Source organism: Cebus imitator, unplaced genomic scaffold (genome assembly GCF_001604975.1).
Source record: "Cebus imitator isolate Cc_AM_T3 unplaced genomic scaffold, Cebus_imitator-1.0 Scaffold304, whole genome shotgun sequence".
NCBI classification, from domain to species: domain Eukaryota; kingdom Metazoa; phylum Chordata; class Mammalia; order Primates; family Cebidae; genus Cebus; species Cebus imitator.
The window spans coordinates 2,359,312-2,376,854 of NW_016107619.1; the positions used below are offsets into that span (position 1 = coordinate 2,359,312).

Below are 17,543 nucleotides of genomic sequence, written 5' to 3' on the forward strand. Positions count from 1 at the left end.
TTTGTATTTTTAGTAGAGACGAGGTTTCACTGTGTTGGCCGGACTGGTCTCGAACTCCGACCTCAAGTGATCCACCCACCTCAGCCTCCCAAAGTGCTGGGATTACAGGCATGAGCCACTGCGCCTGGCCGTAGAGTCCTTTTTATCTGTTGTCTTTTCATGAATGGCCCTCATCAAGCCTTCTGATTATTAGTTAAGGTCACTGGCGCAGACAGAATGGCAGAGACATTTCCACAGCATCTCTTGAACAGCATGCGTTGTGCGAGTGGAATCCGGGCGGCACTAAGTTGAACTGCTCCGAGGGAAGAGGAACCCGCTTGACCCAAGAGTGTGCAGAATAGGGGTGGGTTTTCTGAACCAACTGTTCTCAAGTTGGAGACACCTCTTCAGAGGTTGTGTGGTGGCTGATTCATTTTCTATGAATTAGGGGGTCTTGTTCATAAAGCAGTCTTGTAGAAGGGCCTGTACAAAAATTCATCTACCTGTAAGTCATCTTTGAATTATCGTTTGTTCATAGGATGACTCAGTTGTTAAAGGACAGTCACCCCTTTTGTAGATACAACTACAAACAGCACTTTGGTAGGAATTGAAACCCCTTCATTACCTTTAATGATCGGGTCATGGAAAGGAATCTGTGTGCCTTTTTGTTTCTTCAAAGTTAAGTTGCAGCAGACTAGAAAGCAGTTGAAAAAGTAAATTTCCTTAAATTTAAGTGGATGACCTTAAAGGAAAACTTCCTTCAGAATGTTTTTGGAAACGTTTTATAAATATCTCCTGTTGGTTTCCATCTTGGATATTCTAAGTGATTATTTCATAATCTGTTCTTCAGTCATGAGGTTATAGTATGAGATTGCCGTTTGCTGTAGGTCAGGAGAGTCAGCCTTCCCTCTTCCTCTGTGCTAATCTGATGAGAACTAATCTTTTGAATGCTTGAACCTGCATTCTGACTAATTGGTGCTTGTTTAAATGTACTGATGTTTTAAAACACTGTACCTTTTTAAAATTTGCAGTTCCAAGAACCCAGAGGAGGCAGAACTAGAAGACACACTCAATCAAGTGGTAAGGTGCTTCATAACCGTTCCCATTCTTAATAGCTGTGTTCTTCACAAGTTGTTTGTAGTGTTATTTACAGAGGGCCTCTGAAGTGTGAAAAGTGATAGTCATTGATTTTATTCTGAATCTGTGGTTTCACTCCCTAAATTGAGTTACTACTTTTAGCATTTGTACTTTCCTCATTAGTGTCAGTCCAACTTACTGTGAATTCAGAGATTCACAAAACTTTGAAGACTCTGGGGCAGAGTTTTCGCCATCATAAATGTTGCCGTACAGACCTGCCTAAAGCCAAGAGCACAAGCTCCTGACTTGTGGCCGGTGACAGTCGTCTCTGCACTGTTGGCTTGTGAGTGGCCAAGGACAGCCAGCTCTGCACTGTCAGCTTGTGAGTGTGCTTGTTAAGTGTGTTATCTTGGTGGCTTTGCCAGATGGTTGTCTTCAAGTACATAGAAGACAAAGACGTGTTTCAGAAGTTCTACGCGAAGATGCTGGCCAAGAGGCTTGTCCATCAGAACAGTGCAAGTGACGATGCCGAAGCCAGCATGATCTCCAAGTTAAAGGTGAGTTTCATCTTTTCCTGAAAAATTGCAGCTTCTGAGTCAGTATTAAAACAGTCTCTCCAGGTTATGAGGCAGCAGAGGAGTTTGTGCAGGAGTTTGTACAAGAAGCTCGGCCACTGCTCTTCTGAGAACCTCCCACACCTCCCACTCTACTCAGTTGGGCCCCAGTGCCTTCCTGAGTCCTTCTCCACCCCGCTGTGGGGCTTCCACGCTCCCCAGGCCTGGCTGGGGCCTGTTCACCGTCTGTGCGGCCTCTCCTGCCTCCCACACCTTTGGCCTCGGACCACATTCACGTTGTGCTGGCCCGGAGCTGAGCGGAGGTTTCATTTGCTCTGGGCTCAGTTACTTTGCTATCGTGCAGTTCTTCCTCTGCCACTTCCTTTACGCTCGCCCATGTGTGTTGGTGCTGTCAAGTGCTCTTATTTGACTTGGAGCATATTTTACTTTGACCTGAAATTATGTGGTTATCTTTGTCAGCTTGGGCAGCCATCACAGAATACCATAGGCCAGGTGGCTTAAACAACAGAAACAGTTTGTCACAGCCCTGGAGGCTGCAAGTCCAAGACCAAGGGGCCAGCTGATTTGGTGCCTGGTGCAGGCCCTCCACCCACCTTTTTGCTGTGCCCTCACCTGTAGAGTGCAGAGCTCTTGTGCGTCTCTTACAGCCACACCCATCCCATCGTGAGGGCCCACCCTCAAGACCTCATCACCTCCAAATGGCATCACATTGGAGGTTTGGGCTTCAACATAGGGATTTTGGGGGGACGCAGTTCAGTTTCTGGTAAGAGATAGTGACAAATTATTTCACCATCGTATTCTACCATAGTGTCAGAATACCTTGCTCTTAGGTGCTCAGAAATTGCGTGTGTATGAACTTCACTGTGCAACATGGAGCTGTGGGGTTTTCTGACTGTGTTAATTTCAGTCCGTGCATATTTATACTGTGAAATAGAACAAAATGTGACCGGCTTTGCCAGTAGTTCCATGTAATTAAATATATATTGTGTACTGTGATTTCTCTAAGATTCCCTTGTGTACATTTGTATTTTTGTACAAATTAAGACAGTTACCTGGGTTCTTTTCAGCAAGCTTGTGGTTTCGAGTATACTTCTAAACTTCAGCGGATGTTTCAAGACATTGGTGTGAGCAAAGATCTGAACGAGCAATTCAAAAAGCACCTGACAAATTCTGAACCCCTGGACTGTGAGTACCTGCATGTCTGTGCCTTGCTGTCACAGGCAGAGTTCTTTGTAGCAAATGAAGAAATGACAAAGTATTAGGTAAAGGTGGGAGGGGCTTTGTCCGAAATTCAAGAACTGAAAAGCAGGAGATTCCTCCCAAAGGCGCCACCCACCTCCCCCAACTCCTGTGTGACAGTAGGAGATGGCGATTCCTGAAGCACTGTCAGCTCTCCTGCGGCAAGGCCACCACCTGTTGGGATCTAGGGAAGGACCCACAGGCTAGGTTTCCTGTTGTAAACCTTAGCTTGGATCTGTTCCAGCACTTATTTTAATGTTCACTTGGCCTGCATAGGTAACAGTCAAGCTGAAGACTTGTGGCTTCAGATGGGGATTGGGGATCAGTACAGGCAGGGTGCAGGTGGTTGATTTCTCCAGGAGTGGCAGCTGGGCTGGTATTTTAAGGTCTTGCAGTAGCAGTAGGATGGCAGATTTCTTCTTACATCATCTTTTGATAATCTTTGTCTTTTTAAATGAAAAATTGAGAACTTTATTTTTCCCAAATCAGAAATATAATTCCATTGTTAAACTGGACAGTTCTGCCAGTGGGCTTTTTAACTATCTGCGAAGATGAAATTACTGTTGTAATTTATAGATCATGTGTGTCTTTTCACAGTAATAAGTGATACACACACTGTAATGAAGTTAGCGGTCTCCTGCTTGTGAGTTTCCGTGAGCTTGGGGCTGTGATGGTGATGCTGGGCCTGGCAGGCACAGGCGTGGCTCGAGTGGACTGGGCGATTCAGGACAGAAAAGGAAAGCAGGGGAAGCAGGGCAGGCATGTGACAGCAGAAGTCCGAGACGGAAGCAAAATGAAGACTGTCACTCTTTGGAAGAAAAGAATATCTGGCTTTTGTACCTTTTGCTAATTTTAATTGAATAAAATATTCAATTCTTAATTTTATGTTCAAGGAGGATTTTGATTTAATGTGCTTTTTAACAAAGAGCAATCCACATCTGAAATTATTGATTTTTTTCAATTTATAAACCAATTAATGGATTCTAGAATGTTCACTCTCCCCTCTCTTTCACTCCCCAGTGGATTTCAGCATTCAAGTCCTGAGCTCTGGGTCCTGGCCCTTCCAGCAGTCTTGTACGTTCGCCTTGCCATCAGAGGTAAGGACAGGTCTGTCTGCCGTCCTGTTAGTGCTCAGTGGAGGGTGGGGCAGGGCAGCCTTCGCTGTGGAAGGGGACAGGCCTGCAGCTGTCCTTCCCACTGGCTGGCTGCGTCACAGTGAACCATGGGGGCAGCACTCAGGGAAGTGCCCTGTGTGGTGGGGCAGGTCTGGTTGTCTAAAGGTGGGCTGTCTGTCCCAACCCTGCAGACCTGTCTTTATCTTGTAAAGTAGAACCTAATTATTTCTGTAATGAACACCTTGATGAACCTGCTGGTCTTGAAGCACAAACCTTTTTTAAGATTGTACCTTCCAGTGCTTAAAGTGCTTTACAAGAGAGGCAGACACCACCTGGCGTTTGTATTTTACTTTCATGTAAGCACTGACTTTGTACTGTAAGCTTGGAACAGTGTGTTTCACTTAGAAAGGCTGCCTGTAGGACATCGTGAGGTCTGTATCCCATATAACACTGTCCTTTCCTCTAGCTGGAGCGCAGTTACCAGCGATTCACAGCTTTCTATGCCAGCCGCCACAGTGGCCGAAAACTGACGTGGTTATATCAGTTGTCTAAAGGAGAACTGGTAACTAACTGCTTCAAAAACAGATACACTTTGCAGGTAAGATCCCATTTATATCTTAAAATTTTTTTTCATTCTAAGTGAACATAAGGCAGATTATAGAAATCATTATCAGCCAACCCAGCAGCAGAACCTAGAGTGCAGCTTCTGGGGAAATAGTGGTGAGTTTAAAGCATAGAGTTTAAGAATCAGATGAGCCAAATTCCAGTTCTTTCTGGCTGGGGAGCAAGTTATTTAATGATTGTGAGCCTCAGTTTTCTTCTCCACTCATGGGGGTGTTAGTGCTTATACTTGGGAATTGACGTGAAAATTAAATGATGTATTTAGGAAGTGTTTGGCACGGCTCCTTCCTGACACACATCAAATGTTAGGTAGCGGTTTAAAAAGCTGGAGTCGCATGCATTGTGTTATAACAGCTCTCCACCTTTGACAGAGCAGTTTCACATTAATAACACTCAGTGCTTACAACAATATTGAGTACAAACTAATTTAAAACTATGAAACCAAGAATATTTCCATTTTGTAGATGAGAAGACTGAGGCTTGGGTTAATTTCAGTGAATTTCTCTGAATCCTAGCTTGTATGTATCTGAGCCAGAATTTCAGTTAAGGTCTTTTCTCTTAAAGTCTAGACTTGGCTGGTGTGGTGGCACATGCCTGTAATCCTAACACTTTGGGAGGCTGAGGCCAGAGGATCGCTTGAGGCTAGGAGTTTGAGACAAGCCTGGGCAGCATAGCAAGACCCTATCTCTAGATATTTTTTAAAGTAAAAAGAAGAAAAATTCCAGGCTCTTTCTGCTTCCACTTTGTGCACAGTGAGCTTTACAAGTAATGGCATATTTTAATATCTGAGACGGTTTCGCCAGTCAGCTTCTAAGAACAATTGCAGGTCTGTGTTTAAGTATTAAGAGACTTCACAATGGGTTCTACAGACTCAAGCTGCTCATTAATTTAAACTTTTGGTAACTCTACTCTGATTTAAAATTGTTATAATGCATAGTATTGTTATGCTGGCTCCAGAGGTCTTTATCAACTTGAATGTTTCTTACTATACAATTGAAATTTTATTTATCCCAAATATACATAGAAGAATCCGTGTGATCCACTGTGGTACCTGGAATTTCAGTGTCCAGTTTTCGACAAGGCGGAGGCTTTAGCCTAGGGTGCGTCTGCCATGTTAAGGTAGCCAAGAGCGGGCCCAATAGAAAACAGCAACACACTCGTTGCCTTGTATCTCTGTTCAAGGCCCTGGAAGCACTGCTGTCTGTGGGCCTCCCTGAAACAGGCATGTGATATTTTTTGTTTGTTCTCTTCACTGACCAAGGTCTTGCCTAGGCAAGCAATGATTGACGGTCGTGGGTCACGACTTGTTGCTGTCGATTATGCAAGAAAAGAGGGAGAAGAGAGGAAGGAGTCCTCAGGGGGCGTTCATTCGCGGGCACACAGTCAGCAATCAGGAACCAACACGTGCTACCTGTCTTTTAGAAGATAATGTAGGGCCAGGCGCCATGGCTCACGCCTGTAATCCCAGCACTTTGGGAGGCTGAGGAAGGCAGATCACAAGGTCAAGGGTTCAAGACCAGCTTGGCCAACGTGGTGAAACCCCATCTCTACTAAAAATACAAAACTTAGCTGGGCATGGTGGCGGGCACCTATAATCCCAGCTACTCAGGAGGCTGAGGCAGGAGAATCACTTGAACTTGGGAAGCAGAGGCTGCAGTGAACCGAGACCATATCACGGCACTCCAGCCTGGGTGACAGAGCAAGACTTCGTCACAAAAATAAAAAAAGATACTTTAGTGCACTTATCATTTCATACTTAAACAGTAAAAGTACTTAGGATTAATAAACCAAATATAGTTTGATATTTTTGCTGTTACATCAATAATGTGCCAAGAGACAATTTTCCTTAGCCCGTGTGCCAAGAACAGATTTGGATATTGATGCTTAACATGTCCATATATACCAGGTGTGTGAATATGTGATCTTTTCTGTAAATGAGTGAGGACATATCCACATAGACAATACATTTTTAAAAAACTTCAAATGGTTTTAATGTTTGAAAACATGGAAAATGACCTGACTTTGGGAAACGTTGCGCTGCAGCGGCATTGCCACATCTTATATTCCCTTTTAAATAGATCTGCTTTTTTTTGCACTTGTTTAAAGAATTTGTTTCATAAATAAGTTCTTCAAACTTAGGCTGTATATTTTTGGAGGTGTTTCCATGCATTTAAATGTTCCTTCTTTTCCTTTTACATGGGGGACCTCAAAGGCATCTACATTCCAGATGGCTATCCTGCTTCAGTACAACACAGAGGATGCCTACACTGTACAGCAGCTGACGGACAGCACTCAAATTAAAATGGTATTCTTACTTCAGTCTCTTTGTTGTATCAAGTTGCCATTTCCTCGTTCTCATGAATATTGTTAGGAACGATAAGGGAGACAATAAGGGCATTGTTCATTTGAAATAGATGTTTACCTCATGAATACGAATATGCTCTTATTCCAGGATTTTAATACGCATTACAAAAAGCTTAATTTTAAAACTCAGTGTTGAGCCAGGCATGGTGGCACATGCCTGTAGTTCCAGCGTCTCAGGAGGCTGAGGCGGGAGGATCACTTGAGCCTGGGAGGTCAAGGCTGCCATCAGCTGTGAGCATGCCACTGTACTCCAGCCTGGGTGACAGAGAGACCCGGTCTCCTAAAAATAAAACTCAGTGTAACACACACCCCTATGCTTTTCTCTCATTCATTTAACCAATTCTTAACTGTTTCTCCAGCTAGGCTTTTCTTGCTAAGCTTAAATTTTCACTTTAGTGTTATTTTTCCTGCTACTCATATTTTTTATTGAGGTATATTTCAGATAATACAATTTCACATAACATAAAAGTCGCCGTTTTAAAGTGTACAAAGTGGTTTTTAGTATATTCACTAGCTTATGCAACTGCCACCATTATCCAATTCCAGAATGTTTTATCACCCCAAAAAGAAACCTGCACCCATTAGCAGTAACTACCATTAACCCCCAGCCCCGACAACCATGAATTTACTATCAACTTGCCTACTCCAGAAATTTCATATAAAACAAGTCATGTAACATTCGACTTTCTGGGCCTGCCTTCTTTCATTTGGCATATACTGTTTTCAAGGTTCGCCCATGTTGCAGCATGTGTTGGTACTTTATTTCTTTTTGTAGTCGAATAATTGAGTGTATAGATGGACCGCATTTTATTTGTTCATCAGTTGATGTACACTGGAGTTGTTTCCACCTTTTAGTTATTATGAACAATGTTATGAATACATGTTTTCAGTTTTCTTGGATATAGAATTGCTTAGTCATGTAATAACTGAATTTTTTGAGGAACTGCCAGACTTCCATATGGGCTGTTTCAGTTCATATTCTCACCACCAGCGTATGAACAGCTTTCAGTTTCTCCACGTCCTCACCAACATTTGTTATTTTCCTTTTTTAAAAAAATTATAGCCATCCCAGTGGATATGAAGTAGTATCTTGCGGTTTTTGACTTGCATTTCTTCAAGAGCTAATGGTGTTTAGAGTTTTTTTTGTGTTTATTGGTCGTTTATATATCTTCTTTGGAGAAATATTTGATCAGATTCTTTGCCCATTTTTCAATTGGGTTATTTGTTTTTTTGTTGTTGTAAGAATTCTTTTTTTATTCTACATACTATATCCTTATCAAATATGTAATTTATAAATACTTTCTTCCACTCTATGAATTGTCTCATATTACACACGTTTTTAATTTTGGTGAAGCCCGTTTTATCTATTTTTTCTTTTTGTTGTTTGGGATTTTGGGTCATTTCTAAGGAATCATTGCCTAGTCTGAGGCTAAGAACTGTTCTTTCCCTTTTGTTTGATGCTGGCAAACTTGTCAAAAGTCAATTGGCCATAGGTATATGGGTTTATTTCTGGATTCTCAGTTCTTTTCCAGTGATCTATATAACTGTACTATGCCAGGATCACACTGTCTGTTTACTGTTGTTTTGCAGTAAATCTTGAAATTGAGACCCCTAGCTTTGTTTTTTTTCCCCTAAGATTATATTGGCTATTATGGCTCCCTTAGGTTACCTTATGAATTTGAAGATCAGCTTGTCCATTTCTGCAAAAGGTACAGTTGAGATTTTGATAAAGATTGCACTGCATCTGTAGATTGCTTTGGGGAGTATTGCCATCTCAACAGTATTTTAAGTCTCCCACTCCATGAACATGGGATGTCTTTTCACTTATTTAGGTTGTTTTCTCTTTTAACTGTTTCTCATGGTTTTTAGTGTAATGCATCTTGTACTAGTTTAAATTTATTCCTAGTTTATGATATTTTTATGTTATTGTAAATGAAATTGGTTTTTTGTTTTTTAATTGAGACGGAATCTTGCTCTGTCTCCCAGGCTGGAGTGCAGTGGTGCAATCTGGGCTCACTGCAAGGAGCCTGCCAGGTTCCAGCAATTCTCCCACCTCAACCTCCTGAGTAGTGTGCCGCCATGCCTGGCTAATTTTTTTTATATTTTTAGTAGCGTCAGGGTTTCACCATGTTGGCCAGGCCGGTCTTGAACTCCAGACCTCAAGTGACCCGCCTGCCTCAGCTTCCCAAAGTGCTGGGATTACAGGCATGAGCCACGGTGCCTGGCAGAATTGTTTTCTTAATTTCACTTTTTTTTTTTTTTTTTTTTTTGAGATGTGGTCTCTTCCCACACTTGCTCAGGCTGGAGTGCAATGGTACAGTCATAGCTCACTGCGGTATCAGCGATCGTCTCTCCTTAGCCTCCTGAGTAGCTGGGACTACAGGTGCTTGCCACCATGCCCCGCTAATTTTTGTGTCTTTTTTTTTAGAGATGGGTATCGCTGTGTTGCCCAGATTGGTCTTGAACTCCTGGGCTCAAGTGACACTCTGACCTTGGCCTCCCAAAGTGGTGGGATTACACAGGCATGAGCCACCATGCCAGCCTCTTCCCCTTTCTGATTGCTCATTGCTAATGTGTAGAAATAAAACTGATTATTGGATTTTGATCATGTATCCTATAACATTGCTAAAGCTTTATTAGCTCAAAGAGTTTTGGGGGGATTCTTTAGAGTTTTTTGATACACAGTCATCATCTACAAATACGGACAGTTTGACTTCTTCCTTTTCTATTTGGCTGCCTTTTATTTCTCTTTTGTTTTTGTTTCCGCCTGATCCTTCTGGCTAGAATTTGTGGGGCACTGTTGAATGGGCGTGGTAAGAGCAGTCATCCTTGTCTTGTTGCTGCTTAGTGGGAAAGCTTCCAGTCCTTCACTGTTTCACTCCAGTGCTAAACAGTGGTGGCGTTAGCTGTTTTTCCTAGATGTCTTTCATGAGACTAAAGAGGTTCCCTTTTATTCTTGCCTTTTATTAGTTTATTGCCTTTTAATCAAGAAAGAGTGTTGTATCGTGTCAAAATGCTTTTTCTGCTCTCTCGAGATACCTGTGCCTCTTGTCTGTTAATATGGGGTATTGCACTGATGTTGAACCGTGTTCTTTGGGTGAATCCCACTTGGTCGTGGTATATATGTTGTTGGGTTTAGCTTGTGGTATTTTCTCAAGTTTTTCATTTATATTCATAAGGGATAGTAATCTGTTGTTTGCTCATGGTGTTCGTTTGGTTTTGGTGTCCGGCTAATACTGGTCTTATGGACCGTGAGTTAGGAAAGTCATTTTGAATGACTGTTTCGTAGTCATTCTTCTTTTATGATGATCAGTGTCCAAGATGAGCTGTCATGAACTTAAGAAGTGAACAGGTTCCTGAAGATTTCATTGAAGAAATAAATTATGCATGGTTTCCAGTATAGGTTCAAAGTCCCAAATCCAAAAACCCAAATTCCAGAATGCCCCAGAATCCAAAAATTTTTGAGTACCAACATTGATGCAAAAAAAAAAAAAAAAGCTTATCTGAGCAGTTCAAATTTTGGATTTTCCAATCAAGGCCGCTGAATGAGTAAATACAATGCAGTATTCTGAAGTCAAATATTTCAAACAAGGGTTACTCAACCTGATTTAAGTATAACAGAATTGTTCATTTTTGTTATTGGGTGGTCAAGGCCAGAGTTGATTTCACTTCTAGAAGTCAGGGTGGACAGAAGCAGTAAATTTAGCGAACCGCTAAGAAGTACCAACTTTTTTTTCCTTCCAGCATATTCTTCTTGTGGGGTAATTTTTTTTTAATGGAAAAATGGACTGTGAGGTTGCCCGTGGTGGTTATTGCAAAGAAAAATGCATTTTCCTTTTAACTTCCTCTTTTTCTCGTTAATTGCAGGACATTTTGGCGCAAGTCCTACAGATTTTATTAAAGTCGAAGTTATTGGTAGGTTTGTGCACTTTTTATCTTACGCTAGAAGAAAGCCTTTTCCTGAGATTAATAGTAACAGTTGTTTTCTTATAGGTCTTGGAAGATGAAAATGCAAATGTTGATGAGGTGGAATTGAAGCCAGATACCTTAATAAAATTATACCTTGGTTATAAAAAGTAAGAAAAATCTAATAAATAGATGGCCCTAGACCACAGACATATCCCCTGGGAGCCCGAATACATCTCTCAGTATTGTTACAAACCGGGGGAGGTCGGAGACTCAGGATGAAGCTGTGTGAGTGCCCCCAGGCTGGTGCCCTTGGATTTCATGGAGTCCTAAAGCTGTGAGGCTGAAGGAGGGCTGAGGCGTTGAGAACACTTCCCGGGAGTGTGAGATGGGCCTTTGCTTCCATTCAGCAAGCTTCGATGTTTCTCCATCCAACTCCGAGCTTCTGGGCTTTTTCTTTTTTTAGCAAGTAGGTCTCCTTAAATGACGCACCAAGAAAGTTTGGACCTTATGTCCAAGTGGCTTGATTTTATTTCACTTGACACAATTTGGGAGAGCAAATTATTAAGGACCTGGATTTTTTGTAATGTGGATGTCTCTGTTAATGGCAAAGTAGGAAACTGCCCTATGATGCGACTCTGCCCAGTGTTGGGCAGAGGACGTTTTCACAGAGTGAATAGAAATCAACACTCTACCCTCTGTCTAGGGAAGCAGAACACTTCTTGAAGGCTGAGGAATAGAAAGCAGCCTCATTTGTCTGCCTTTTAACATAATAGTGATTGGTTTCCTCAATTTTCTTGATAGTAAGAAATTAAGGGTTAACATCAATGTGCCAATGAAAACCGAACAGAAGCAGGAACAGGAAACCACACACAAAAATATCGAGGAAGACCGCAAACTACTGATTCAGGTGACTTTACCTGCGTGCCGGTGCCAGGTGTGCTGTCCCTCACGCAGGGACGGCTCGCGAGGATGGGCTGTGGGTGGGGGCGACTTGGGAGTGGTTGCCGGACGAATGGGTCTGTGATGGCAGAAGGTGGCCAGATGGAGAGCCAGGGCCTTGTTACCTGAATTAGTCCTTCATGTCACCAGGTAAACGCGGGCAGTCCTCTTGCTGAAAATGTTGGACAGCAAACACTGTGGCAGGTTCAATTGAAATGAGGGGGAAGGAGAGTCATTCAGTGGGGAGGGTGGGCAGCTTCCGTGGCCTGGAAGACTTCATTTTTTCTCCTGTTTTAAATCCTTTATGATTGAGTTAACATATGTAAGTTAAAATTGCTCAAAAGACAAAGACATTTTCGTGTTTGCTACGTTCGAGTTGAAACCTAGGCAGGTAGAATTGGTTCCCTCTCCTCTCACCTGCAGGGCGCTTGTCACCTGTGAGGAAATTGTGGTCCTGTGCAGAGACACAGAACGTCGGCAGCCTCTGCGTGGCTTGCCCTTAGCAGCGCTCAGTGGTTACAGCTCTAAACGCGCCTCTTCTTCCTTGTCTGGTTGCATAGGCGGCGATCGTCAGAATCATGAAGATGAGGAAGGTTCTGAAACACCAGCAGTTACTTGGCGAGGTCCTCACTCAGCTGTCCTCCAGGTTCAAACCTCGGGTCCCTGTGATCAAGGTACAGGACTTACATAGCAGTCACATGCCTTTCTTAACGTAGAAGATAAAGATGTAGCAAAAAGTGGATTGGTTGCTGTAGCATGAAGAAGGGAGCTGGCTTCTTTGTATGTAGAGGATTTCTACAAAAGAAAATTGGCTTCAGTTTAACTCTGTTAAAACACACATACAAAGAAGTGCACAGGTGATAAAGCACCAGCCTGATGACTTTCACAGTCAGTGCACTGTGTAATCGGCACCCAGGTAAGAACTGAAACATGACCAGCATCCCGGAAGTCCGCCCGCCCCAGCCAGTACTTGTGGTCCCGCAGAAAATCACTGTCATGTCTTCTGACACCATAAAGCAGTTTTGCCTGCTTTTGCATGATACATAAATGGTTTCTAGAGCACACACTCCCGTGCCCGGTAGGAATTTCCTCACATTATCTTCGGGAGATTCAAGTGTTGCAGTATGGGGAAGCACTGGTTCGTTGTCACTGCCCTTACGGTGCTCTGTTGTGGGAACATGCCTCCCTTCATGTAGCCCACTGATAATTGACATTTGGCTTATTTCTGGTGAGGTTTGTTTAAAATGGTAACTAAGCCGGACTTTCCTTTTCTGAAACCACTTGGGTAAGTCACAGCCAGTGGAGAGCTTCAGGGGTGGCATTGATGGGTGACTCCACAACAGACTGGAGCCTTGCACAGGTGCCAGTTCGTTCATGCTGTTCGGGGGTCTCCGCAGTCTCCTGTTCCCTGTTCATGGCCTCTTCTTGTGAGACCGAGTCGTGCCCAGAGGCAGAAGACTTGGGTAGAAAGGGAAACTGTGGCCCCCGTGGCTCACACAGCCCCTGACTCCAGTTCCTAGGGTGGGTGAGGGACGCGAGTCACCCTCAGCAAGTGTTAAGGAAATGAAAATTGAAGGAACTCCATGCACAAAGGCTTAGCTGCCCAGGATATAAAACTCGATGCTAACAGATCTGGGGTTGGGGGGACTGCTCCCCACTGAGCTCCGAGTGTTCTGATGATAATTTGTGTTTTTCTTTTCTTTCATTACCTCTTCCTTTTTAAAAATAACACCCAGAAATGCATTGACATTCTAATCGAGAAGGAATATTTGGAGCGAGTTGATGGTGAAAAGGACACCTACAGTTACTTGGCTTAACCCTTCTGGAGAGGTCTGTGTGACCCTCAGCAAATAGTTCATGTTGGAAAGAATGAAAACAACTCAAGCTCATAGCAGCCAGCCTGCCGCCATGGACCTCCCTTTTTAAAACTGAGACCAAGACTCCCATCAGCTGGTCTCGGATTTACATCGGAACTGCTCAGGATTGATACATTTCAAGTCTGTAAATACGGACACCAATGCCATTTACCCTAATTTAAGAAGAGCAGGGACTGACCCTCCCGCCGAGGGCTGCATGCTACCGCGTCTCAGTCAGTACAGGGGCTCCCCGGGTCGCCGCTGTCACCTTGGCAGCGCCTGTCACGTTGGCAGCACTTTGAGAGCAAGTCTGAATGGACCCACGTATAATCTGCTATGGAAAACCATTTGTATAGTGTGTTTCATTTTTTAATGTGTGAAAATAAAGAAAATTAAAGGATTTCTGTACAAGTCGCATTTGGTTTTGTTTTAAGTTTTACTAATTTCTATATGTAAATAAAAGATATAACGATTGTGCACATTTATATTCCTAGTGTCTTCCTGTAGTTTAAAAGGCTGTATTCTTTGGGTGGAAAATTTTTAAGATCTTAAAATTTTAAGGCCTTGTGTAGTCTTTTTTAAAAATCATGCTTATTTTTGTGACTTCCCGTGGTGACTTGAATGCAGCGTGTCACTGTGTTCAGTGAGTCGGTGACCATACGTTGATTCGACAAACTAGGCGGGAAATAATATCTTTCTCTTTGCAGGTGGGGAATCTGAGGCGAGGTGATGGAAGCTGCCTCTAGTGGGTAGAGGAGGTAAGATTGAAGGTGAGTGGCCAGGCTCCGGGATCCCTGATCACCGTCAGCCTCTGGCGCCCGAGTTTGAGTCAGCGTGGAGCAGTATGGGCACAGGGTGGTATCAGCCTGCTGGTCCACACTTCCATTCCAGTCCCAGGAGGTGGTTGTGAGGAGCTGACAGACTGAAACGTCAGCTTTGACAGGTGAAGCTCCCTGGACTCACCCTCGTGCCAGCAGTACGTCAGGGAGCTGAGGTTCTCTTGCTTTTCAGGCGCCTGCTGGCAAATTGGATCCTGTTCTTGGCTTGTTAGAAAAGTTATTCCTCCCTGAGAATGGATTGTTTGCCCCAGTGTGTCCCCAGGAGAGGAGATCCTGGGCTGTGGGGGTGCACACCCCATCCCCTCCTCCTGGCACGGATGTGACCACATCCTGGGCATCCTGGGAGCAGCGCCCCTCCCCCCGGCCCTACTGGGAGTCCTACACGTTGCCTGCCTGTGTCTCAGTGTTGTTTCTGCCTTCTTTCTCACTTGCCATGACACTCACTTCCCAGCCAAAGGGCAGAAGACATGGAGAACTGGCAGCAGAGACTTTTCCCAGCCAGGCTCGGAGATGCCGCTCTGTTCCCAGTAACTGTTTTCCTCGTAGAAACTTCAGGTACCTCATGGGTTTCGCAAGTGATGTATCTTGAACATCCTTAGCACACCATCCCTGTGCCCAAATGCAGGTTATTCGGGTCGAGGAGGCATTGCTAACAAAATAAGCCCAAGTTCTGGATTTTCTCAGGACACTCAGACACCTGATGGGTTAGTTTGAAAAGGTACGTAGGGCCGGGTACCATGGCTCACGCTGGTCAGCCCAGCACCTGAAGAGAGCCCAGCCTGTGCAACGTAGGGAGCCCCCATCTCTACAAAAATTAGCCGGGCTTGGTGGTACACATATTTGTCGTCCCAGCCGCTCATGAGGTGGGAGGATCGCTTGAGCCCAGGAGGTTGGGGCTGCAGAGAGCCAAAACCACTGCACTCCAGCCTGGGCAACAAAGCAACCTTGTCACAAAGGTTACATAGGTTAAAAAGTAATGGTAATAAACAGCATCTAATGGATTCCACATTTCTTTTGAGTATATCTTCTTTTTCAAACAGTCTAGTGAAGAGTTTCAGTATAAAAGCCAGGCAGGAGCAGGTGGTATTCTAAACCACCGTGCGCTCCACAGGACAGACTGGGAGTGAAGCTCACCTGTTGCTTTTCCTCAAACCAGACAATTTTTCTGCAAGTGAGCAAAGTATGCTGCAAAGAAACATCACAGACCCACTTTCAGAGCCTGCATATTTCAGTCCTTTGAATGATAGGAAACGTCACAATGAGTTTGCTGGTCTCTCCAGTTTCTCCGGGATCAAGCAGGCACTTGGGTAAGTAACTTGGTCCCATGGAAATTCCTCCTGGTGAGCTGAGGGATGGGTGAGTACGGAGTTCATCCCACACCTTCAGATTCCTGGCCTTTACCTGCTCCCCTTTGCACTGGGTAAGTGTACTGTGCTGACTGGCTTTCCAAGACCTGTGTTTAGGTCCATATGTCCCTTATATGTAGGTTGACTGCATTTCCCTTGGTAAGAAATGGAAAGGGTGACATTCTCTAATTTTTTTAGGACAATCTAGTAAGTGGTAGTCTTCCATAGTTGCTTCGAGGCAGAGTGTCCCAGGCTTCTGGAAACCCTCTGATGTTCAGTCCCGACACATGGGAGCATAGTTAGAACCCAGGAGGAAGGCCACATTCCTCCCAGTTCTCAAGCCCTCTTCTTGAAGAAAATACTTGTAAATTACCATGGTATTGCACATACAATTGACTTTTTGTTACTGTGAAAATTGTGGCCAGGCACAGTGGCCCACGCCTGTAATCCCGGCACTTTGGGAGTCCAGGGCGGGCAGATCACTTGAGGTCAGGAGTTCGAGACCAGCCCAGCCAGCACGGTGAAACCCCATCTCTACTAAAAATACAAAAATTGGCCAGTTGTGGTGGTGCACGCCTGTAGTCCCAGCCACTTGGGAGGCTGAGGCAGGGGGATCACTTGAACCCAGGAGGCAGAGGTTGCAGTGAGCTGAGATGGTGCCACTGCACTGCAGCCTGGGCGACAGAGCAAGACTCCATCTCAAAGGAAAAAAAAATTGTTTACGAAGAATCACCAAGCCCGGTATTATTGAACTAATCCAACGCCAGAAGTGCTTACACTATCACTCTTGCTTTTACCCCTTTTTTGAGGTATAGGGGAGCCTCTTTCCAACACCTGGGAAAAATCTGGGGCTGCTGAATCCTAGTGGGGGTCTACACAGTGTGGTTGTTACCCACTGGGACCAAGGCTTATTATCTTGGAATCATGGCCAAAAAGTTCGGAAATAGCATCACAGCAACAAAGGTTTAATCTATTGACAACTTTAACTCATACTTTATAAAATCAGTATTTTACCCCTTGGTTTGTAGAAACATTCAGTGTGGTTTAATCAGAGCTGGGCTGTGCACTAAGACCAGATGCACAGGCTACGGATTATCACTGTGGCCTGAGGGAACAAGGCAAGGGAGGACCTTGATCTCAGCAGCCGGAGGGTAGGTCTCCTGATTGGGCTCTGTTAAGCATGGGTAGAGACTTGGACTGCTGGCCAGGCAGCCACAAGACAGGAATCTGAAGATGAGCCCCAGATAATGGGGTAAGAGAACAGTTGTTACAGGGCGAACAGGTGCCTGTAAAGTATCTTTACTGACAGCATTTTAAGATGCTGCTCCCTGATGAATAGTAGTACCTAATTTTCCTTTGAAATTTAGAATTACCATCCCCTTCAGTTGGAAAACATGCTTGCTGGCCTTCAGCTGTTTGAATTGAATCCCCCTTCTGATGAAGACGATTTCCTGTTTTCTAGGAATCAGCCACTTGGCTGCCCAGGTGCATTTTATACCCTCGTTGCTCATCTGTCCAGTTCATGACCCTGTGCAGGGGCAGCCCCGAAAATGCGCTCACCAAAACAAACAGGTGAGTGTGGACTTCTAATACTAGGCATCCATGTGTAGCCCTCACTGGAATTGTTTATATCAAGGGACTGAGGGAATAGGCAATTATTTCAACTAGTTCCATTAAGATTTAA

At 44.1% G+C, this 17,543-nt stretch overlaps 1 protein-coding gene across 3 annotated transcripts in view; it reads left to right on the forward strand.

Annotated features, from left to right (window-relative positions):
• CUL1 (cullin 1) overlaps nt 1–14,153 on the forward strand; it is a 100,222-nt gene extending 86,069 nt beyond the window's left edge. For 2 of the 3 annotated variants that reach the window (XM_017502891.2, XM_017502889.2), the window contains exons 12-22: nt 1,011–1,059; nt 1,482–1,613; nt 2,699–2,816; nt 3,891–3,967; nt 4,452–4,583; nt 6,819–6,911; nt 10,838–10,885; nt 10,964–11,046; nt 11,681–11,786; nt 12,379–12,492; nt 13,555–14,091. In XM_017502891.2, coding sequence (XP_017358380.1) covers nt 1,011–1,059; nt 1,482–1,613; nt 2,699–2,816; nt 3,891–3,967; nt 4,452–4,583; nt 6,819–6,911; nt 10,838–10,885; nt 10,964–11,046; nt 11,681–11,786; nt 12,379–12,492; nt 13,555–13,635 — 1,033 coding nt within the window. In that variant the 3' untranslated portion in view covers nt 13,636–14,091. Of the gene's footprint in view, nt 1–1,010; nt 1,060–1,481; nt 1,614–2,698; nt 2,817–3,890; nt 3,968–4,451; nt 4,584–6,818; nt 6,912–10,837; nt 10,886–10,963; nt 11,047–11,680; nt 11,787–12,378; nt 12,493–13,554 lie in introns of all 3 variants that reach the window. The other variant, XM_017502890.2, reaches the window with a different exon arrangement.
• Nucleotides 14,154–17,543: the final 3,390 nt, after the last annotated feature.